General features: G+C 42.2%; 1 protein-coding gene across 3 annotated transcripts in view; it reads left to right on the forward strand.

Annotated features, from left to right (window-relative positions):
• Positions 1-21,750, forward strand: part of PRDM2 (PR/SET domain 2) — a 66,893-nt gene extending 45,143 nt beyond the window's left edge. For 2 of the 3 annotated variants that reach the window (XM_015648364.3, XM_033519196.1), the window contains 3 exons: positions 132-4,497; positions 16,865-16,999; positions 18,312-21,750. In XM_015648364.3, coding sequence (XP_015503850.1) covers positions 132-4,497; positions 16,865-16,973 — 4,475 coding nt within the window. In that variant the 3' untranslated portion in view covers positions 16,974-16,999; positions 18,312-21,750. Of the gene's footprint in view, positions 1-131; positions 4,498-6,478; positions 7,789-16,864; positions 17,000-18,311 lie in introns of those variants that run through there. The other variant, XM_015648366.1, reaches the window with a different exon arrangement.
• The last annotated feature ends 3,225 nt before the right edge of the window (positions 21,751-24,975 follow it).

The raw sequence follows: 24,975 nt of genomic DNA on the forward strand, positions 1-24,975 counted from the left end.
GTGGTGTTGTGTTGGGTCAGGAATGTTGGATATGTTGTGCTGGAAGACAAAGGAGAAGAAAGGTGTAGCATAGCCTGAAGTGTTGAGTAAAAATATCTCATGCTTTTCTTTTTTACACTCCTGTGTTTCAGGTCATAAAGAGGAAGATGAAACACCTTCTGTTTCTGCTGTGCTGTCTCTGGAACAAACAGCTGTGATTCAGGAAATGGTAAATCAAGATGTACTTCCAAAGCTGATGATCCCCAGTCCAACCAATGAACCACAAGCAGTAACTGAAGACAAACAAGGAGAAGCAATAAACTGTGCATCAGATGATTTAGATGATGATGAAGAGGAGGATGAAGAAGAGGAAGATGAAGAGGAGATAGAAGATACCAATATGCCTAAAGAAAATGCTGAAATGCCTTTGATATGTGAAGAAAAGTTGGACTTCATAGAAGAACAGAAGAGTACATCAGAGGAATCTCCAGAAAGCTCTCCAAAGAAAAAACTCGTGGTGAAAATTCCAAAAGCACAGGGGGAATCCAACGGTGATGTTCAGGAAACATTCATGTTTCCCTGCCAGCATTGTGAGAGGAAGTTCACAACAAAGCAAGGACTCGAGCGCCACATGCACATCCATATATCCACCCTGAGCCACGCGTTCAAGTGTCGATACTGCGGGAAGGCCTTTGGCACTCAAATCAACAGGCGGAGGCACGAGCGACGCCACGAGGCCGGGCCGAAAAGGAAACCCTTCCTGACACTGACGTCGTCACAACACTTGGATAATGTTGCTGATAACCAAGTGGTTGTGGATGATGGTCTTAAAGATGACCTGAACGTTTCCAGTCTTGTGCAAGATTCTGTTGTCTTGGATTCTGAAAAAGTTTCCCAGGAAATGTCAAACTCTGCGTTTGCTGAGGAAAATAAGGAGCCCAAAGAATTGCATCCGTGCAAATACTGCAAAAAGGTTTTTGGTACTCACACCAACATGCGGAGGCATCAGCGTAGGGTTCACGAGCGTCATCTTATTCCCAAAGGTGTCAGAAGAAAAGGGTTCTTTACTGAAGAGCCACCTCTCCCGACAGAGCCGGCCCCGGCAGTCCAGAGTGTGTACATAGCAAGCACAGAAATAGAAGAGGAAGGTGAAGGAGATGATGTCTATCTTATGGATATATCCAGCAATATCTCTGAGAATTTAAATTATTACATTGATGGGAAAATTCAGTCCAACAGCAGTACTAGCAATTGTGACGTGATTCAGATGGAATCCAACTCTGCGGACTTGTATGGATTGAATTGTATAATCAGTCCGGTCACAGTGGAAATTTCCTCAAATTTAAAGGTTACACAAACACATGTGAATGAACCTCCTAAGGAACCCTCTAGCAGTGGGAACAGTGAATCCAAAAAGAGAAGAACTGCCAGCCCTCCTCTTGTACCAAAAATAAAAACTGAAATAGACCCAGAACCTATAACTCCTACTAGTTCTTTAAATCTTCCTCTTAGCATTTCAACAGAAAGCTTAACTTTTCATAAAGAAAAAGGGGTTTATTTGTCATCAAAATTAAAGCAGCTTCTTCAGACACAGGACAGTAAGAAGATAACTCCATCAAGTGAAGTCCCTAAAATAGGACCTTCTGTTACAGCATCGCCTATTTTGCCTCCAGTATCCAGCAGATTTAAAAGAAGGACCAGCTCTCCTCCCAGTTCTCCACAGCACAGTCCAGTGCTTCGAGACTTTGTCAAATCTGAGGGGAAAACTGTGTGGAATGATAATATTCGGAGTTCAAAAATGCCAAAGTTAGAAAGCCACAGCAATTCACCTGCTTGGAGCTTGACTGGAAGGGAGGACAAAGAGACTTTGAGCCCTCTTTGCTTTGAAGAATATAAAATATCAAAAGACTGGACAGCAGCTCCGACTTTTGGCAATGTGTGCAACCAGCAGCCACTGGATTTATCCAGTGGTATGAAACAAAGGTCTGATGTCAAAAGCAAGACTCAGGTTCCCTGGGAATCCGTTTTAGATCTAAGTGTGCATAAGAAACCTTGCAGCGATGCTGAAATTAGGGAATCCAAAGAAAATTCCACACAGCCAACGTGTAGTGGTGTTAAGAAGAAGAAACCCACCACTTGCATGTTGCAGAAGGTTCTGCTGAACGAGTACAACGGGACGGATGCGGCCCCGGAGAGCGCGCTGGGCATGGACAGCGCCGCCAGCCCCAGCAAGGCCCTGGAGCCTGAGGCAGAGCCCGACGCGGATCCCGCTCTCGCGGCGTCGTCTTCCACTGACACTCAGCCCCTCAGCTCCTCCGATTCCCCTGTGCCACAGGCGTCTGCTGCGCCTGCCGTGTGCCAGCTGCCTCCATTGTTAACGCCCACCAACCCCCCGTCCCCGCCGCCCTGCCCGCCCGTGTTAACGGTGGCCACCTCACCTCCCCCCCTGCTCCCAACGATGCCCTTGGCAATTCCAGATGTCTCTGCCAGTGCCACTAACACTTCCTCCTGTCCCTCGCCGCTCTCCAACACCACCACCCAGTCCCCACTGCCAGTTCTTTCACCTACGGTTTCTCCTTCTCCATCCCCTGTCCCTTCTGTTGAACCTCTTATTTCTGCTGCTTCGCCTGGCCCCCCTACACTGTCTTCTTCGTCTTCCTCCTCCTCTTCCTCTTCTTTCTCATCCTCTTCTTCCTCATCATCTCCGTCTCCACCTCCTCTTTCTGTAGTTTCTTCTGTTGTTTCCTCTGCTGATAACCTTGAAAGTTCTCTCCCAATAATAAAACAGGAAGAAGCTGAAAGCGAGCAGCAGAAAGCAAGAGAAGATCCTCATACTTCAAGTGAATCAGGAGTAGTGCAGGAGACGTTCAACAAGAGCTTTGTGTGCAATGTCTGCGAATCACCTTTTCTTTCCATTAAAGACCTAACGAAGCATTTATCCATTCATGCTGAAGAATGGCCCTTCAAATGTGAATTCTGTGTACAGCTTTTTAGGGATAAAAGAGACTTGTCCGAACATCGCTTTCTGCTTCACGGAGTAGGGAATATCTTTGTTTGTTCAGTGTGTAAAAAGGAATTTGCTTTTTTGTGCAATTTGCAACAGCATCAGCGGGATCTCCATCCAGACAAAGAGTGCACACATCATGAGTTTGAAAGTGGGACTTTGAGACCCCAGAATTTTACTGACCCCAGTAAGGCGAACGCAGAGCACATGCAGAGCCTTCCAGAAGATTCTTTGGAACCTTCAAAAGAGGAGGAAGATGAAGATCTAAATGATTCTTCTGAAGAGCTTTATACTACTATAAAAATAATGGCTTCTGGAGTGAAATCTAAAGATCCAGATGTTCGTATGGGCCTCAATCAACACTACCCAAGCTTTAAACCACCTCCGTTCCAGTATCACCATCGTAATCCTATGGGTATTGGAGTTACTGCAACAAACTTCACAACCCACAATATCCCACAGACTTTTACTACTGCCATTCGATGCACAAAATGTGGAAAAAGTGTTGATAACATGCCTGAGTTACACAAACACATACTGGCCTGTGCATCTGCTAGTGATAAAAAGAGATACACACCTAAAAAAAACCCAGTACCCCTCAAACAGACAGTGCAGCCTAAGAATGGCATGGTGGTTATTGCTGGGCCTGGGAAGAATGCCTTCAGACGAATGGGTCAGCCTAAAAGACTCAATTTCAATGTTGAGATTAGCAAAATGTCCTCCAATAAACTAAAAATAAGTGCATTGAAAAAGAAAAACCAGCTTGTCCAGAAAGCTATCCTGCAAAAAAAGAAATCTGCCCAGCAGAAGGCAGAATTGAAAAATAACCCATCTGAGACGGACTCTCACATCTGCCCCTACTGTAACAGAGAGTTCACTTACATTGGGAGTTTGAACAAACACGCGTCGTACAGCTGCCCCAAAAAACCCATTTCCCCCTCCTCCAAAAAGAATTCTTCCAAAAAAAGTGCAGCTTCTTCACCTGCAAACAGTGACAAAGGCAGCAACCAGCGCAGGAGAACAGCAGATGCAGAAATCAAAATGCAGAGCACTCAGCCTCACCTGGGCAAGACGAGAGCGCGAACCTCAGGACCTGCACAGCTCCAGCTCCCCTCTGCCTCCTTCAAGTCCAAACAAAACGTTAAATTTGTACCTTCCATGCGATCTAAAAAGCCAAATTCATCTTCATCGTTGAGGAACTCTAGTCCTGTAAGAGTGTCTAAAATGTCCCATGTTGATGGGAAAAAAACTAAGGTGGTTTCTAAGAACAATTCCTCTGGAATCTCCAGCAAAGCGTCCCGGAAATTGCACGTCAGAATGCAAAGGAATAATAAAGCAGTTTTGCCAAGTAAATCTGCTGTGGCAAGTAAGAAAAAGGCAGACAGGTTCAGTGTAAAATCTAGAGAGAGGATTGGAGGACCAATCACACGGAGCCTGCAGCAGGCAGCAAATGCAGAGGCAGCAGAAAACAAAAGAGATGAAAGCAGTACAAAGCAAGAGCTAAAAGATTTCAGGTAAGCATTTAATTTGAAGTTGAAACAACCCAGGAACACGTTGATTGCTGTTTTGCCAATTTTCTTGGTCTTTTTTTTTTTCCTTTTTTTTTCCTTTCTTTTTTTTTTTCTTTGAGTTTCTCATGCTTAAATAATAATAAAAAAAAAATAAATTTCATTTCCTAAAACATGGATGAGCAGCTTACTGATGCTGAGGTATGATGTACATACTTGATGCATTTTGTCATGTCATGAAATAATACACGGTTTGTATAGAGAATGTCTTTAATTATAAACTGAATTGAAAACTCTGGAAAAATAATGTCAATACCTGAATGCAAATAAACTTCATGTCATTAAACTCAATGTTATTGGAGACACTGACCTTGTATTTGGTATCTGACATCTAAGGTAGGCCAGAATCATTCTAGATTTATTTATGGCGGTTCACTAAGTTAAAAAACATGACTGCATTCTTTACTTACTAAAATAACTTGCTTTGGTTTGTAATAAAAAGCATTCTCTGCATATATATATATTTATATATATAAAAGAAGCAAACCATGACCAAATACTTCAAAAATGTATGTGCATACGGACTGAGATCATTAAATACTTAATATAAGGGAAATAGACATGTAAGAAAAGTTACATGAACATGTAAATTTGTTAGAAGTATCATGCTTTTATGTTTCACTATAAAATTTTATAATTAAAGTTCTATTTCTTTTTGAGAAGAAGCATTTTAATCACAAGAAAGGGTAATCCTTCAATAAATAAATAAAAAAATCTTAATCTACGTGCCTGAGTCCCGATTTACGTCTTCATGTAGTCTCTCAAATCAATAGTATATTTTGCACAGTGTTTATAACCTTTGTTACCTTGCTCCTGCCCTGTTTTTCTTGGAAACAGGCATCTGATTTGCTGAGGAATTTTCACAAAGCTCACTTGTAATTAAGAGTTCTTCTGGGGTTGGCTAATTGCAGCGCCTGGCTGTGATTAACACCAGATTTAGGGCCAAGGGTAGGGTTTTTTAATCGAAGTCATTTCTAGAGGAGGAGGGGGAGGAACTGGCAGCTTCTATCAGAACAAGTAGAGCAGGATCTGTTCATTGTCAAAATCCAAACTGTTCACAGCTTGTGTTTCTTATAGTGATCATCTCCGAGGTGCAAATAGCGAGGAAATACTTTGTAAAGGTTCAATATAGCAGAATTATTCCCAAGTGCTAGAGGGGAATTTGACTTAAAATAGTCCATACCCAAATTAGGATGTGTTGAAGGAGAAAAATGTTATTGGAATTTGGAGACTAATGGTGTAAAAATGCCTTTTAGGAACGAGAAATGTCTACCAGGCTTGTTCCCTTGGGACATAAACATCTCCATGTTAATTCTCATCAGCTGCTCTCTTAATTATGTGTGAAACTGTATTTTAATGTTGCCAGAACAGATCAGTAGAATAAGAAGCCAAAACACCACATCTTTCCATCTAAAGTAATCATTTGACCTTAGGCAAAATAACCAAGTACTTGGAAATGGGTGCATATGGGAATTGTTCAGTATTATTTGGGGAAATAACAATTGACCTGGGGTAAGGTTTCCTTGGCTGGCTCAAATACCTTTGGTTTACTTTGGCTGCTTGGTGTCTTTATCAGTTTAATGAATAGTTACACTAGGGAATTCTTTTTGTCTCTGAAGGAACTTTCAGAAATCTAGACTGTCTAGTCAGCTTTTTATATCAGTTATATAGTATGAAGAATTTTTTTTGCCTTCATACACTAATATCAGCACAGTTTAACTTTGATTCTACTCTATGTAGGCACTGTTGGGTTTTGATTTTTTTTCCAGGAAATCTTAATATTTTTTCAAGACTTGCTTTATGTATATTTTGTCTGCCAATTTGTTTTTCACCTTTCAGTTTTTCTGTGTAAACATACTTGTTCACAAATTGTTTTGTCATTTATCTTCAGTTTTTGTTTTGTTTTGTTTGAATTTCTATTTTCTAGGAATCTCCTGTAAAAACAAAACAAAAAAAAAATCCCTTAATGCCATGGTAGAGCTGTTGCATGCTCATCTTAGGATAAGCACTACGCCAAGGGATGTGAAATCCAAGCTTGCGAAACCCGCAGAAGCTGAGTCACAACCATAAAATTGCCTGCAGGCTTCTTGCTCATGCTCAGTGTCAAGCCTAGATTTTCTTACTTTGTGCTTGACACACACACAGGATGATTCAGATTAAAGTGAAGGGTACTGTTAAAAACAAATGAAACCCCGCAGGAAATCATCAAAAAAAATAACAAATCAAATCTTTTGCTCGATTTTGTCCGTACCTTCACGGGTGGTGTTGGGCAGTTCAGTTTGTGTGCTTGGCAAAGCAGGTTCCTTCAGCCTGTCCAGAAATCAGTGTAAATTCAGGGCCAACAATTGCTGCACTCCAAGTATTTTTGTCATGTATTAGGTCTCTTACAGCTTTTTTGTCTAAATGAGTCAGTAGAGGCCAACCTAGCACGGCAGAATTCCCTTCCCACCTTCTCCTCATTTTCTGAGTCTTTTAGATGTCCAGTATACTGTGGGAAAAAAGCCTGATTTGGATGTTTTATGGATTTTCCAAGTTCTTATTTACACATGCAAATAAAACTTTATATAGCAGTGATGAATTTCTAAACACCAGATATATAATGGATGCAGTGTATCTTTTTATGGATGAGAAGGCCAGAGCAGGGCTGCAGACCTGCATATTTTGAAAATTAAATACATAATTATTCTAAAAGCTTGTACACCTCTAATTTAAGACAACAGATTGGTCTATTGTTCATAACAGCTTTTTATGGAAATACTGTTTGTCACGTGTTCATAGAGCTTTCACGATTAATGACAGAATGGATGAAAAGTGACTAGTTTCTTTATACAGACCCCCCTTTTGTTTTTTGTTCTTAAAAAGTAATCTACCTCTTTAAAATTTGTAGTTTAATACTTGTTTGGTGAATTTGTGCCACTTTAACTTTCACTTTCACTATCATTCCCATTTTGTTACATTTCTGTTATGGGGACTTTATGTTGAAATATTGTATAAAGCATTTGTAGCAAGTTTTAAAAAATAAAATATTTAAAATTATTTAAATTGTTTTGGACACTTCAATTGTACTATATGTGATTTACATTTTACATTAATTTCATTTTGTTTTCATTTTGGGTTGTTAATCTTGGAGCATGTTCCTGTATTAAAGTCTGCTGTTAGTTATATTGTTTCTTCTATTGGAGAGTGATATAAAGACTATTCTAATGAAAACATTAAAAATTGCAATTTGACATAAAAGTGGGGTTGTCCTTGCTTTTGAACTCTGTAGCCTTGCTGGAGGGCTGTAAATGCAGGTAAGAATTGAGGGATTTTCCTCCTCCACATGCCATCCATCCTGTGCTGTAAGTTCCTGTTGTAGTTACGAGTCCTTGGTGTTGCAAGCGCTTAATGACCAACTAGACGGAACTATCACGACACATTTCTAAAACCAATAAAGTGAACTTCTTAAAAACTTTGAGGGAAACTTGCCTTTTGTGTGGAAAGCAGAAGTGCCAGGAAAAAAATGAAACAGTGTACATCTAGGAGGAGTTAAATGTGCTTGCATCCTTCAGTTGTGTTCCCCTGGTTCAGTGATATGAATTTATACCAATTAAAGCTCCTGACTTAGCTTGGGGATTTTAGGTTTTAATTGTGGACACAGCTAATAAATTTGAAGTATTTAAATGAAAATTACACTATTTCAACTTCTGATACTATAGTTTTCTGATATTACAGTTTTCTATTTTTATATGCTTTTAACTTGTTAAATAGTTCAATAAAAAAATACAAGATTTTTTTTTTGGCTCTTGAGAATTTTGGAATGTTGTATTCCACCACCAAGATGTGTGCTCAGCCTCTTGCAGTGGATCTGTGTCCATATTAGTGTGGCAGTGGGGTGGAATAATAAAACATTGATAAGGCTAAACAGCATTACAGCAGTCAATTCCTTCACATGCTCCCCACTAATCCAGTAGTAAGTTACTATTTTATGTAGTTATCTATTCAAATTAATGCTTCTGTCTGAGTAAGACTGGTGAAAACTCCCAGTTTATTTTTTTGTGTGGCATGTCATTCCTTGAACGTGTTCCCTCCATAACAATATTTTCTGTGAATTTTAACTGATGGGGGAATGATGCAGAGGTTTAACATTGTTCATGGAGTGGTTTTGCACTCACTGCAGTTTGGGATTTGCTCCTCCATGGAAGAGTTGAACCCTTAGTCTCCTTACAGCAGCAGTTCCACCAAGGAGGTGGGAGGAAGCCACAGTGAAGGTTTTCAGTCTTGATTATATTTTACTGTATTTACCTAAGGGAAAACATTGTTTTGCATACCCAGTATTTATATAAGAAAAAAAGAAACGTGAAAATGGCCATGTTAGTTTTGAGATTGCTGAGGATGGGACAGAAACTTTTCATTTCAACAATTCATTGTTTCAAGTCTTTTACAGACAAAGGAAATACCAGTTGGTGTTTGCTTTTGCTGCAGTGGGTATTTCAGTGACCTTGTAAGGATTTATTAGCCATGTGTAGCAGTGAACTGATGGTGAGTAAAGCAGCCTCATTCTTTAATATGGCAGAAATCCTCTTGCCATTTTATCTGCAGTGTCTCTGCTGTGATGTTAAATCCTGTTGGGTCCTGAGGATGTGCCACACTGAGATGTTGACCTGTTGATCAGGGAAGTGCTGGGTGATGCAGATCTCCAAATGAGAAAGGATCATCAAAGAGTTTCAGTCCTAAATAGATGACTCATCACAAATAGAAATGTGCAGCTTTCATAGTTACTCTTGCTATTGCATCTCATCTGCATAATTGAATTTCTCTGGCTTTTATAGCCGCCTCTGTATGATCTGAAGCAACAATAAAGCTGTAACATTGCCCACAAAGTGCTGACACGTCTTGAAATGCATCCAGACAGGCAATGAAAACAATTAAACTTGTCCTGTTTACAGAGACCAAGTGACATGCTGGGTGAGATCAAATGAGTGTCAGTTTAATAAAAACAGCGATGCTGGAGTTGTTGTGGAGATGGGAGATCTGACAGGTTGTGTTTACCTTTTTTTGTTTTCCATTTTCCAGTTTGCTGGAAGGCATGGGAACCAGCTTGTGGCAGCAACTGTCTGAGCTGTGTTCAGCCCTAGGTGTTAGAGCCAGTCCAGGGGATGCAGCCAGGCCCCTCCTGCTCCGCAAGCTCCTCAGTCCTGGTGGAGGCTGCCCAAGGGGATTGAGGCTCTGGGCTGTTTCTGGCTCTCTGGTTTGTCAGCATTTTCTATTGCAAGACTTATTTAAAATTCTAGTTTGGTTCCTGATGATTTTCTTTGGGGAGATGTCGTAGAGTTTGATGTCTAAATGTTCAATATTGAATGCAAATAGGAATAACATTCGCTTCATTTACTGTGGTTTGTGACTTCAAATTATGGGCTCAGCTCCAGCTTTTTACCAGAGTTGGGTTTAGCCAAGGAGCTGAATTGCTAGAGACAGACAAATTGCTTGTGAATGACCTTAAAAAGAGAACTTAGAAGACTTTATGTACTAATTCTGGCTTTTATTTACTGAATGTGATCTGTGTGAGTCACATGATGTTGTAGTTCAGCTCATGATGAAAAAGGAGCTAAACAATAGATTTTGAACAAGAAGTACATGCTGGTTTGGAGCTGAGCTTTTGTGGTAAGTGTGATGAGAGAAGGGTGAACTTCCACATCTATTTTATTAAACTGTAAAAAATAGCAGTTTTTACTGGAAAAAAGGATGTACCTTCCAGTACTTTGCAAGAGGGGTTGGTGAGGAAAATATTTCAGAGCAAGATGCAAATAAAACACTTAAGTAAGGCTTGATATAAGTGAACAGTTAATGGTCCATTTACACATCAAATGATAGTGGAATTGTATGTTATTAAAGAGGGATCTTTTTTCCATGTGTTTGAATGAGTTGCTGTTATTTCCTAAGCTTTGGGATGTTTTTTTTAAATTTAAGTAATGTCTTATGATAATTTTTGAACAGAATAAATACTAAGGTAACAGTCTGCAGCAGGAGTTGGTGCCTTTTTGTGCCCATCAGTTAAAGTCAAGCAAGGGTTAGATGTTTAAAGTGCAGGTAGGTTTTCCTCTGCTGCCTCTGCAGCAATCTCCAGCCATTAACCACCAACCCTCTTCCATAGTGAAAACCATTGAGTCACCTCTGGCTGCTGCTTTCCACACATCATCACTTTCCATTCTCATTTTACTGCACCTTTACTTAGCAAGTCTTTAAAGATGGTTTTGGTAGGTCATACTTTCAGAGCATTCATTGGGAAATGAGCACTGAAATATTGCTGTCTGTTTTTTTCAGATACGAGGCAGTGAAACTGAAATTCAAAGGGAAGCTTGAGCAGGTGTCAGGTTGGAGGGAGGCTTTTTCTTAAGAGATAGAAGATCCTGCTTCATTTTCTTAATTTATTCAGAGTTCAAGTGGTTAGTGAAACAATATTATAATCAGCAACATGCACTTTGTTTGTATATATATATCTGTTTAATTTTTTAAGACTTTCATGTTTCACGAGCCAAACAGGGTCTCTGAGTCATGTTTTGGATGACAATACACCCAGAAACTGCCAGAGGGTTGTGAGAAATGCCTTTGGTTGTTCAGCAGGTGATGTTCCATTTCTCTGAAGTACAAGGCTCAGTGTTCAGTCATTCAAGGTGGTCTGGCACACAGCAGGTGAGCAACAAAACTGAGACTTGCCCCACTCAACGCCCTGTGTCAGTCAAAAAACGAGAGGAACAATCTCATTTCTGGGCCTGTTTCAGCAAAGCCTGCCTCGTTCCCAGCTGAGGGAGCTGGGGGGCTCAGCCTGGAGGATTCTCAGGGGGAAACTCCCTGACAGGAGGGGGCAGCCAGGTGGGGAGGGAACAAGGACAGGACAAGAGGAGGTGGCCTCACTGTTCCAGGGGCTGCCCAGGGATGTGGAATTCCCATCCTGGAGGTGTCCAGGAAACACCAGGAGGTGGCACTCAGTGCTCTGGGCTGGGGGACAAGGTGGGGATGGGTCACAGGTTGGACTCGATGGCCTTGGAGGGCTTTTCCAACCTCAGTGAGTGATTCCTTCTGCAGTTCAGGCAGTGCTGCTCAGTAAAGTTAAATGCCTGGGGTAAAGTGAATGCAAGGACTTTTTCAGTGAAGTGAATTTGTTTGGCTTCGTGCTCAGGGCATCTGAAGGCTCATTCCCACGTACAGCCCATGTGTGCATAGCCCCCAGCCATGACTCACTGGGGGAATTTATGTAGTGTTTCCTTTAGGTGTCGAGATCTCTGCTAAACATTGCAGTGTGGAAGGAGGTGGGAAGATGAAAAATACTGAATCCTTACGTCACTGAGCTGCTTTGAAGAGTTTCACACTCAAACTCCACTGTCACTGGAACTTGAAGTTGCATTCTCCATTCATTATGGCAAATTCAGTCTGTCACTCATCTACATTTTCAAATCAAAAGCACACTTTGTTCTGTGGTTTCTTTTTTATGTAATGAGATGTGCAGGACCGAGGGCTCATCCTTGTTCTGCTGCCCTCCAGCAATCCTTTTGAGTTCTTTTGGTGTCACCATTTCTGTATAAAGCTAAATAAAATCAACTAGAGTGTTCCCTATGTGTGATGAACAAGATTCATAGATACAAACTTTTTATCAAATTGCATTGCCTGACAGTATAGAAGATGAGTTTGAGTACTTCTGGTTTTAGTCCAAAATTGTTCACCTTTTGACTTGCAAAAGGGCAGGAAGGTAAATTGCTGACATGATGCTGTTCATCTGAATTTATAGGTTTACACCAAGATTTCTTAAGTGACTAGGACTCTAATCTCTGAGTTTAACTTGAACCTTCAAGGCAACTGATTTTCTCAAGGAGATCAGAAGCTATCTCAGTGCTGAATTCATTTTTCAAGTGGCTTCTTTAGGTCACCAGTTGCTTTTCAAAATGTAGTTCTATTTAGGTGAAATGGTGTTAGTACATCAATTTTTGAGTCCCTAGGTGAGCTGTAGGATTTTTTTCCCAGCTGTTGGTTTGGTGTTCATCACCACAGTTCCTCGTGATCCACAGGAGTGGAACTGAGCCAGCAGTGAAGAAACTTAAACTGTAGAGCAGTTGTGAAACAAAGCAATTTTTGGGTTCCTGTGGGGCAGCAATGCTGCTTTAAAGGATTAAGTTCTTTGAAGGCTGGAGAGTGCTGCTAGGTGTCTTCTTGGAAGTCAGGAATGCAGAGGATCTCATTAACAGGTTTTTCCAGTTCAGATTTGTGACAGGCCAGACCATAATATTCACGTTCTGGCCTTTTGTGCCGTGCGAAGGAAAGATAAAATCCTGATGTTCTCCAGCTCTTTCCCTGCTTTCATGAATAAACACATGTAAATCTCCAAATATCCACAGCACAACACATTAAGATCATTTTTGCTTTCTGTTGCTTCCCCATTTTCCATTCAATGAGTCAGGACTTTTCCATAGAAAAGAGAAACATCCCTTTCAACAAAATTCTATCCATAAACCTTTTTGTCTTGATAAATACTCTGTTTCACTTCAACAGGCAAACAAAGGGGTTTTTTTCCTTGGTGGTTGATGTTTTTTATGTTGTTTTGTGTATTTATTTTCCCATTAAGCAATATACCCCTGCCAGAGAGTACATTTCAGTCAGGGTAGCAGCCCTGTGGAAGTTTCATCTCACTGAGAGCAGAAAGCCCAGAAATGGCATTTATCCATCTCCTGAACCCTCTTGCTTCCCTTCTGTGAAATTAGTCAGCCTTCTTCTGCAAAACCAAGAATTTGGGCTTAAACATCCACATTTCTACTTTTTATTCCTAGGCAATGATTTATGTCAGCTTAGCTATTATTCTTTTACTTAAGAATAGGAAACACTTGTGAGAATATGTTCCTGGCATGCTTATTGTTAAACAGAATGTGGAATGTGTGTGTCTGAAATTTTGGAGCATATCCTTGGGGTTATTTTAGATTATAGAGTATAATCCTTGCAGGGGAAAAAGAACACTTTAATTAAGGTAAAAATGTGAACCTAAATCACCTGAATTTTTACCACGTACTGCCATGAATTTATTCACTGAATTTCCCTGGTGGGACTGGCAGCCACCTGTGATAATTCCAGCTTTCATGCCCACAAATACCGTGGCTTATTTTTCTGGGATGTTTTTAGAGAATTAAAGTAGCAACCCAGGAGAATGTTAATTGCAGAAGCGTGGTAGAAGACAAGCTAATTTGAATTAAAAATACCAAATGTATTTTGGGAATGTCTGAGGGAAGGGGGTGTGCCAGGATTTGGCATTTTTCCTGCCTTTTGAGTTTGTGTGCTGCTCTTGGCAAAGCTCAGGGGCTTGGGAAGGTCCATGGAACTTGGTTTGGACAAACATTTAAGTATTCAGGAGACAATTTAACCTGTAACAGAAATGCAGGTGGTGGAGGAACCTGTGCCTTTGTTCCATCCTCTGCTTTAAGGCTGCAGCTTTTCTGAGTAACCTTGCTAAATCCCTTTCCACCTGACTCCATTCTGGATGTGAAAAACTGGGATTATGGTACTGACTCACATTACAAAACAGTTTCAGATTTGAGGATGGAAAACTGTAAGAGCTGATATTTAATGATTTTTTTGTTGTAGGGAGTCTCACCAAGTTGGGTAATCTATCTCTTCTAGTTTGGGTGTGCTCTCAGTTGTGAGAGTGCTTTGGGCCTTGCTGGGTGTAAAAAATAGCCTCATTTAACTTCTGGGTTAGCTTTAATTTATTTTAATTTATAGCTGTGTATTTAATTAATAGCTGATGCATCTACCAAACTCTTTGGTTTAAAAGTCCTTCGTTGACAGGGGAAACTGCGCACACAAGTCCTTCCTGCTACCTGACATTTGGGATCTTGGCCTTTTTCCTTACAAGCAGAGCAGTTCTCTGATGTTATTCCTTTATTTAATTTATATTTCTTTTGGCTAGATCTGTTCCCTAGCAATGGTTCTGGCAGAGCTGGGGTAGCCTGGGCTGGGCTGTGCACAGGGGTGTGAGGGGCTGGGAACAGCCCTTGGCCCTTCCCATGGAATCATCCCTCAGCAACATGGCACAGGGTGCCTCAGAATTCCTTTTCTTTGCCTGTCTCCAGTTACCCAGCGCTGAGATGGTGAAAGCAGGTGCAAAGTGACAGTGCTAAAAATACCAATTTCAATCACTGCTCCCAATGCAGCTCCCCTCCCCCTCGGAGACCAGCTCCCCTTGCACACCCAGGAACTGGGCAGAATCATCCCAACATCCCAGATCTTCTTGAAACTCTTCTTTTAGATGAGAGTTCTCCATCCACTCCAGGCTGATGCTGGGACAGAGGAGGGCTCTGATTCCTGACAGCTTTGACACAGCTCTGCTTTTGAAGCGTGGTTCATTGGGAGCATGATGGAAAGGCAGCAGTAAGAACTCCATGAGGAACTCAACTTCATTTTCTATTTGGAAAAAGAATCCTTTTTTATCTCATTCCTCTAATCCTCAGCTTCCAGTTAACAAGCCAGCATATATTAGTTTTAAAGCTGGAGGAAATTAGGGGTGAAAGATTGTAGAATTTCAGAGTACTTTGGGTTTGAAGGAACCTTAAAACCCATCTCTTTCCACCCCTGCCAAGGGCAGGGACACCTCCCACTGTCCCAGGGTGCTCCAAGCCCTGTCCAGCCTGGCCTTGAACACTTCCAAGGACAGCCACAGCTTCTCTGGGCACCCTGTGCCACCCTCAGGGGAAAGAATTTCTTCCTAATGTCTGATCAGGGTGTGTGTTTGAAAATCTAGGTCATATTTTCCCTGATATTTTGTCTCTTTGGATTTGTGGCTTTTAACATTATTTTTTTCTTTAGGTTTCCCATAGGATGTAGACCCTGCCCCACTGCATGCAAGAGCACACAGATGTCATCGATTATAGAAGAATTTTAAGAAGTCATAATTAATATTTTGACAGGAAGCATTAATTACATGGAGACATTCTAAACAGAAAGAAACTAAAATTTCCCTCTTCTAGTTATAGTAAAAATGTGAAGCCAAACAAACTAAACTTATTTTGGATATTCTGCTGTTTCCCTTGGTAACAGTCCTTATATGGAACAACAAAAGTCTGGTTTTTGTTGACCTCCCCATTACCACTTTCTGGTTCTTCCACATTAGTTGAAGGTTTCAGGATTGAATTAACAAAGGCTGGAATGGATGATTTACATAGAACAATAACAAAACTTCTGGCAGGCAATTTTAACCACCAATTTTAATTTGAAAATAATTGAATTGCTTGCTTTTCAAAATTTCTGTGGTTTTGGTTTTCTATTGTAATGGAAAGTTTGGCACTTCTTTATGTCTAACTTGAAGTTACATTGTGTGTAAAGACAAACTGAAATCTCCTTTAAAGGGTGTATATTGAACTCTAAAAATAACACAGAGAGAAACCTGGGTTTTAACTTCTTTTAGACATGTTGCTGTGTAAGAAAATGATATTTCAAAAGATGTTCCCTTGGAAGAACATAAGTGGTTGGGTTTGGTGAGAATTTTGAAGAATTTGCCTTGAGAAGGAAGGTATGTAATTACCTATGGGGGTGCACAGGTGTGAAGGAAAGCAGACAAGTTTGTGCATGATAACAAAAGGTGCTGAATTTAAAAACAAATAGGGGATATTTTGGAATCTTTTAGTGTATGGAAGTTTAGCTTGTGTACACATTTGAACTGAGATTGTATGTCTAGAACAGGGCAGAAGCAGATGGGCTTGCCTTGCTTTGAGTCATGTTTTCAGGCTTTCTTCTTGAAATCACAATCAACTGAGGCATAAAATTAAAATTTTGCTGTGAAATCTCTGATTTTCACTTTCCCTTTGGGGCTCTTAGTTTAAAATGTGAAGTGCAGTAAAGGCTCTGTTGTGTCCTGTACGTTCCTTGTTGAGTCTGTCAGTGCAGTAGTGACAGGAGCGTTCTGCCAACTTTGACCTGGGGGGAAATGATGTTCTGCTAAAGTAAAATTCCTTTTCCATAAAGATGTATTTTAAAGCCTGCTGTGGACTGTCCTGAAAGAATAGAACATGACTCTCCTGGTTTCTGATGTAATGTGGGTTTGTCTCTCCTGTTTGGAGGGTCTGGGACATGGGGTGGGAGCCTGGACGCTGCTCTCAGTTGACATTATCTGTTTCCTGCTTAAATAAACTCACAGGGTAAGTTCAGAGCAAGGCAAAAATACCCTCTTGCCTTCAGAAGTGGCTCTTGGTACCTGCAGTGTGGGTGGAATGTCGTTTTCTTTTCTCATGCTTTACTAAAGCAGCTCTCTGGTTTTGTTTTTGCCCGGTCCCTGATGCTCTTCTGCCTCTTTGCACAGCTACAGGCTCCGTGTGGCCTCTAGATGTCCTTCCTCCTCCTCGCATAACCCCAGCACCAGGCAGTGCAAGAAATCCAGCTCCACCACATCCCACTTCTTCAAGGAATAGACCCTGGGCATGTCTGACCAAACCAGGTACAGCCACACAGCCACGGGAGGATGCTCAGGGCTCCTTTCTGTGCTCCCAAACCCTTCTGTGATTCTGTGGGCAAGGAGTGCAAGGTGCTTTGGAGATCTGAGCCTCAGAAAACCCAGAGTGTCATTCTCTTATAACTGGTGCAGTTGTGGTTTGGGGGAAGGCTGAGGGCTGACAACTGAATGAGCCATGAAGAAACTGCATCCCCTTCCATGCTGGAAGTGATTCCAGTGTCCAAGACTGAGAGACCACCGAGATGTCACTGCTGGCTGCTCTGTCTCATTTCTGGGGTGGAGGGTCTCTAGGATTTATTCCCTTTGGAGCTTTTTGCTAGCAATAATCTCCTCTCAAAATATGTGATGTATTAATTCCAAAAGGGAATTCTCTGGTCATGGGTACTTGCATACTGTGGATCTAAAGGATGTGTGAGGGCAGTCAGCCCTTTACCCCTCATGGAAGGTTTAAGGAGAGTTTTGTTCATGATCTTTTAAGACCTGACATGTTGCTCTTCTGGACCCTAGGGAGCTTGTAGATGGTGATAATTTTTGTAAGGATGGCTTTTATCCCTGACTTGGAAGGATTGGTGTTTGTATGTGATTGTAATAGAGTGCCAAGTGCTTTGGGATCTTTTAGGCTGAATGGGTGAACCCTGGACAAATATTAACTGTCAAAACAATGTACATTTTGCTGGCTGATTTGGTGGCCCACCACAAGCTCAAAGACCAGCATTACAATGCAAATTGCTGTGATAATATGCAAGAACCTCTAAGGGTAGTGGTGAGATGAACTGTGGTGTTAAGCTCTATGTGCTTGGGAAAATAAATGACCCAACCCCATGTATTGGTAGGGCTGAGCTGATTTTCTGTTGGTTTAAACAGGACACTGTTTTCTGCTTCTTCATTTCCCCACCATTAACTTGCAGATAATAATCTCCTTTATACTGATCTAACAGCTAAGGAACAAGATACCACATGTAAAGCTAAAGGTGAGAAGGAGTTCAACAAAAGACACTGCAGCCTGAAGTTTATTCTTTCTTAAAACCATTCAAAAAACAACATTTGAGGGAATAGTTTATAAAATTCTGAGGTTTGCTATCCCCTGAATAATGGGGGTGGTTGCTAATGAATGTTAATATCCCTAGATGTGGCACAGACCTTTAGCTGTGGGAAGTCCAAGCAAAATTAAATCATGGGTGTTTCTTCTCTGTACAGTGGTCACTGAATGACTTGTCCTGCTTCCAGCCCCATGAAACATGGATCTGGGACTCCTTAAACTGTTTCTGATTAAATGCAACTCTCTGTGTATTTTCAGGTACCAGAAATTTCTGACTGGAAAAGGTGAGGTGAAGTAATCCTCAAGCATTATCCTCTCCTGCTTTGCTCAGATGAGGTGAGATGGGTTCCTCAGCAGACAATGGACAGTGGTTTCTTCTGCTGGAAGTGATGATGTGCTTCTGTCATCTCAGCCTTCCTTCCAAGGGAGGGAGCACAGAGCAGGCTCCTGCCTTCTCCAGAGAGTGATGAACTGTGGCTGCTGGGGACAGGGTGATCCTGGGGTGCCCCAGGGCGTGGAGCCCACGTGCCAGCATGGAGAACAGCATGGACAACAGCATGGACAACAGCATGGACAACAGCATGGACAACAGCATGGACAGCAGCATGGACAACAGCATGGACAGCAGCATGGACAGCAGCATGGAGAAGTGTTCAGGCAGCTGCAGGCAAAGTACCCGTGCTCAGAGGGTGGATGGGTCTGGATGAGTCTCCTCTTTCTGGGAGAACACAGAGAGTTTAACATACTATGCAATTAAATTCTGAAAAGACTGTTACATCATTTTACTTTCTGCTTTACATCCTAACGGGTAAAGAACTGGGCATCCCACAAAAAAACACTGGAGGGAGTGGGAGGTTTTCCTGAGGTTTCCACATGTGAAGTCTGTGGGTACCCCAGTCTCCTGACTTTGTACCATTAGCTTTAAGGGGCAGATGCTGTTGCTTTTGAAGTGCATCAGGACACATGTTTTTTTGGGAAGATCACCCAATTTGGGAAATGCACTGATAGCCCAGTTCCATAAAGGGACTGGCATCCATTTCTCAAAAGCTGCCATAACTTGTGTTGCCAGTCTGGTATTGTTCAGAGTCAGGATTTATTTATTTAGGGACAGTATCAAACACTGGTGTTGCTGTGCAGGATCAGACCAGATCCTTAAATACAACATTTGTCCATTAATAGAGCACCTGTGTTTGTGTCTCTAGACATGAGTTTGTTTTCAGGGGTCCTGTCCAGAGGCCATCCATGAGGACATCCAGTAAAGATTAATTCCAGAAACACACAGGTCAGCTGGTAAAATGCAGTGCACAAAGATCTCTCACCTCTTTCCTGCCCCAAAATGGGGTCAATCACACCCAGGTACATCCTCTGCCAGTTCTGGGCAGAAGCTCTGCCCAGTTCACCCATGAGGTGAAGGGTTCCTAATGCCAACACATGATTTTCCAGGATCCCTGCTAACGTAGCATCCAGGTTTGGAATTTTTTAAGGAGGCCAAAGGGGTTGATTGTCATATTTCCTTCTTGTTTCAGTCAAATGATTCCTGTCCTTGACTTTGCACTCCACACAGATAAGCACAGATCTGTGTATGCACACATTAGTTAAGAAAAAAACAAGTGCCCCGTTGATAACTCCTTCCCACCACCCTGAAAAAGTCAAACAAAGGATCAATTTTATAGATATATCTTCATATATAGATATAGAAATAGATATATATGAAAGATAAAAATATATATGTATGGAATTGCTGAAAACAGTTAATTTTGTATAGTTTTGATGAAAATCAAATTGTTCAAAATGAATAGAAAAGCTTTAAAGAAGAAACACTGTTCACCATAAAAATGTTTTAGGTGCGTGTTGTTTGAGTTGGAAAGAAAAGGTTTTCAGGATCTTGTATTATCTCACTACAGATTTTTTTGGATAAACCCCTCTTGGAGGCTTTCTAAGTGCAATTGTGGTTTGGGGGGAGGCTGAGAGGTTGAGAACTGGATGAGCCATAAAAAGCTGCATCCCCTTCCATGTTGGAAGTGATGCTTCCAGTCCAAGACTGTGACACCACCGAGATGCTCGTGCCATTGCTGGCTGCTCTCTCATTCCTGGGGTGGAGAGTCTCTAGGGTTTGTTCCCTCTGGAGTTGTTTTGCTAGCAATAATCTACTCTTAAAAGGGATGTACTAATTACAAATGAAGGCTGGGATTTTTCCCAGCAGCCTTGGAAGACTGAGAATCTCACTAGTCATTCAAACTAGTTGGAAGTGAGCATCCAGATCTGCTAGGCAGCTTGCTAAATTTTGGTCAAATAGCACAAAAAAATTAAGTTTCCTGGCCTTATGCATATGTGCAAGCAGCTGGTGTGCACACACAGCTCTCTGATCAGTTTGTTTCACTTTGGTTTTGCACATTACCTTTTTATTTTCTCTCCACATTTCGTCCTTCCTCTCATCATGTAATTTTAGTATGGTAAACCCCGTTCTTTCAAACAGGAATGCTCTTTCTATGTGTCTGGAGAGCACCTAAATCACTTGAAAAATGCATTTACAGTGCTAATAAACCCAATATACTCTGACTTAAATCACCAGAATTATTGGTGATTGATTGGCTACGATTGATTTTCCCAGTGCAGATTTGTAGGACACCTTGTCAAAGATTACACTTAGAGTATCAATTATCACTGGTCACTTGAGGATTGCTGCTGAGGAAGACTTTTCTTGCCATATACCCAAATCCTGCTTTAAACAATCCTCAGACCCACTCAACTTCCAGTCAGATAAATGAAGTAGGGAGATGCTGCCCAGTTTAGTGCCTTTAAGGCATCCCAGTGAGGTTACCAGAGGTCACTTCTGTGCAATTTATTTTTGCTGCCTTTTTTAGAGTGTTATCAACTATAAAAACTGACAGACTCAAGGAGAGAAGTGTGTACATTGTTGTGATATAGGAACGTTTTTCCCAGAGAAATTCTGGTTTATCACACAAGCCTTGTAAATATGTATTTACAATTTTAAAAGCACGTCTTTATGTCCCTGGTTGTAAATTCTCTGTTTTTAAAGTTTTATAACATGTGATTCAACCAAGAGACCACAGTGCACAGCTTTTTATTGTACTGGTGTGTTTGAAGGGTCCATTACAGTCTAAGCTGTAGCAGAAAAATATCCATGCCACCAACAAGAAATAACCCATGGTTCCACCAGATTTCATCATTTTTCCTCAGATAAAAAATGCAGTTTTTCTGGGAGGGTTGGGGAGGTTGGGGGGGTGATTTTTCTTGCAGAAAAAAAAAAAAGCATCAGTTCAAAATGGTGTCATTTCTCTGAACCAGTGAGGAGATTTCATTCACAGTGAATTCAGGAAAAGTATGCCATTTTTTCCCAAGGCAGAATTTCACAGTTTTGCAGCAAATTTTTAACCTCCCCCGTGCCTGCTGATGAAACATGAAATTTTGCCCTTGACCAATATCACAAGTTCTTGTGAAAATTCAAGGAGAGGGTGGGGAAGAAGCTCAGGTTTTGCATGTAGAATTTGTGAGGATGACACTGGCAGCTCTGCAGTGCTCTCATGGCAATGAGAAGTTTATAAAAAATAAACTGTGTGGAGATGTGGTGGGACCTGGTTTGTGCTTGGCTCCTGAACTGCTCTGGAAGACTGAAAGCTCTGTTGCCTGTCTGCCATGTAAAGGAAAAGAACAACAATAAATTAATGTGGAAAACTGAATTATGGAAATATTTATTGTTATTTCACCCAAAGAAAACGGGGATTGACTGTGGGGGCTCTGAAACAGTGGAATGGTCTGGGGTTTTCTGGTGGGTGTTGGGAGGGGAGGAAGGAGATGGAAGTGTTTCCTTGGTCTGACAGGGCACACAGCCAGGGATTCATCCTCCTGACAGCTCCAGCCGAGGTCTGCACAATTGGAGAAGCAGCACAAGAGCCCTTTGCAGTGTGGCCTCTCCATCCAAATCCAAAGCTCCTGCTGAGGTGTGGCAGCACTGCTGTCCTCAGCCTGGAGGGAGATATTCCTGCAGTGGGAGGGTTGTTTTCCTTGCTAGGAGTGGTCCCTGTTTCACACATCCTGTGCCATCCCAGCACATTGAGACATTTCAGGCTTTCTCCAGGGCTCTGGGACTTGGCTTTTTCCATTGAATCCCAAAATGCTTTGGGCTGGAGGGGCCTTACAGCTCATCCCATTCTCCCCCTGCCACAGGCACCTTCCAATGTCTCAGGCTGCTCCAAGCCCTGTCCATCCTGGCCTTGGACACTTCCAGGGATGGGGCAGCCACAGCTTTGGGCACCCTGTGCCAGGGCCTGCCCACCCTCATTGTAAAAACCTTCTTTAAATCTGCTCTACCCTCCTTCAGCTGAAAACCCTGAAGGGGAATCACTGAGGGTGATGGGCAGTCATTGTCACAAGTGCATTAATCCAGTCACATTCCTTAAAAATGACAGCAGGTACAATAAATAGGTTTGGGAACAGCTGAATTATATATATTCATATTAATTTCACATGGGCTAAAAATGGCTCTTTCACCCCAGAAAATCTGAAGGTTCCTTATGCATTATAAATAAATCTGTCTGATAGAGAAAAGCCACTGTTGTCAGTGTCGCCTGTCAGTGCCTGCAGCAGCCTGACAGGCTGCCAGGCTGCTCTGGCAGTGCCACAGCCTGTTTGACTTTCAGCAAATGCCACCCAGTTTCAGGTAGGTTTGGAGGGATCCAGTTGTGCTGAGCTGTCATTCTGTCCCTGCCTGAGAACCTTGAGAAATATTCTTTAAATAGCTGCATGCCTCCATTCTTCTGTCTGTGCTGTCACATGAAGCAGCACTAATTACTCCTTTTTATAAGAACTGTGGCTTTTTTTAGGGAAGGCTACATCCAAAAGCAGATGAGGAGGATGGCTCTCTCATGGTGAAGCTGCTGCCTGGAGCTGTTCAGCTCTCTGGCAGGAGGATACAGACAGCTCCACGCTGCTGGATCCCCTCCCAAAATCCCAGTTAGACAAGCCAGGGGGGTTCCAGTCCCTGGTGCCTGTGCTGGCTGGAAATGCTCTTCCAAGGCTGTGGGAGCTCAGGGGTGGAGGACACGAGTCCATCCTGCCTGAGTCGCAGGAGAGCGGCACAAACAGAGCTGCTCATCCAGCGCTGCTGAGGAACATTGAACATTTCCCTGGGCTGTGAGCAGCAGAGCCTTGGAGCCTTTCCCTTGGCTCCCAGCCAGCCAAGGTCAGTGCTCAGGAGCTGCTGCAGTGCTGTGACACACCGGGGATGCTCCAGCCCTGCAGGCACTGACAGAGATCGTGAGGAGCCTCCTGGAGCCGGGGACATTTCCCGTGGTGCGGGGATGAGCTCAGCTGGAAGTGAGAGCAGAGCATGTTCTGCCCTGCTGCTCGTGGACAGCTATGGATGCTAACTCTGAAATAGAGAGCACAATGCCTGTGGAAACTGCAGGCCACAGAGCTTTCCCAGTCTTGCCTGGGAAAGTGGCCTGGGAAATCATAAGGAGGAATTAAAACAATCCTCAGAGACAGAAAACAGCCTTGCAGGTGCTGTTTGTCTGTTCCTTGTTTTCTTGTCGAGGGGTGGTGAACCCCACTGACCAATGATGGTGATGTGTTAGTTTACTAACCAATAAGAGTTTCTTTCCTGTACTTTTCACGTATCAGTCTATAAAAAAGACCTGAAGCGATAAACTGAGAGAAATTCTCCTGATCAACTCCACAAGAGCGTCTGTGTCGTTCTTCTCACCGTTCCTAATAGAGTGACAGACAACCATCACTTATTCCCCAGTGAGGGAGAGGAGGGGCACTGCCAGGTGCTGGGGATGGGGACAATTTCAGCCTGGCCACATTTGGTTCATAGCAGGCTTTGCAGCTGCCTTGGAAGGAGAAGGGGCAGTTGTTAAAGAGCAGCTCTGAGCATTTTATCTTAGATGTGAGATGTTAATGCAGGGCCAGCCCCTCTCTTGTACTGCTCTGCTGAGATTTGGGTCACCTTGACTTCAGCAGCACATTGCAGGGTTGGTTTCCTGTTCATCTTTTTGTCTTTGTGTGCCAGAGTCAGGGACTGTGAGAAGAGCTGGGTGAGGGGTTTTTAACTCCAGGCTCATCTCCTCACCCAAAATCAGCTCCTCTGGGCCTCTCCACTGAAGCTCTGGGGAATAGATTGTGTGGGGACATGCATTGCATCAGAAAACCTTATTAAAATCACATCTTGCCATCTGCACAATGCAAATTTACTCTCATATATATTGAATTTTCCTATAGCTGGAGTGCTTAACTGGCAGAACAGACAGACTCCCTGAACTTCTTTCTGGGCTTTCTTTATCCTGTGCAGTGATTCAGGATTATCTGGGGTGTATTGATTCAGGAATGCTTCTTAATTTGACCTTCAAGGGAAATTCTGTCCTAGTAAATTCTGTATCTGAGTTCAGCTTCTCTTTGTGCCCAGCACCAACTGATGAGGGTCCTTTCAGAGCTGCCATTTCTTTTCTACAAGGATATTTATATATTAATTAAGCCATAGTAAGTCTTATTTTTTATAAACTACCCAAAATATTATCTAAGTAATTTCGATTTTCTTTCTTTCTGCCCCACTTACGTAATTTTCTTCTGTGCATTTCAAACTTTTTATTTTTGGAAAGAATAAAACTCAACCAAACAAAATTGTCTTTCAGCCAAGAGCTGCTGGAGATGTACTCTGAAGGAAGGCAGAAATATGTTTAATTGCTGCCTCTGATGCCAAACCTTAAGTGCTTTGCTTCAAAGTGAGTTCTACAAAACTCCATTTGCCTTGCATGACACAGGCATTAGAATTGCAGAAACCTTCAGGAGCCGATGTCAGTGGTGTGGTCTGAAGAGGAATAATCACATCCATACATCCCCATGCATCCAGCCAGAGATTCCATCAGCCCTCCCTGTGACAGTGCTGGAAGAAAATGCAAAA

This window comes from Parus major, chromosome 21 (genome assembly GCF_001522545.3).
Source record: "Parus major isolate Abel chromosome 21, Parus_major1.1, whole genome shotgun sequence".
NCBI lineage: Eukaryota > Metazoa > Chordata > Aves > Passeriformes > Paridae > Parus > Parus major.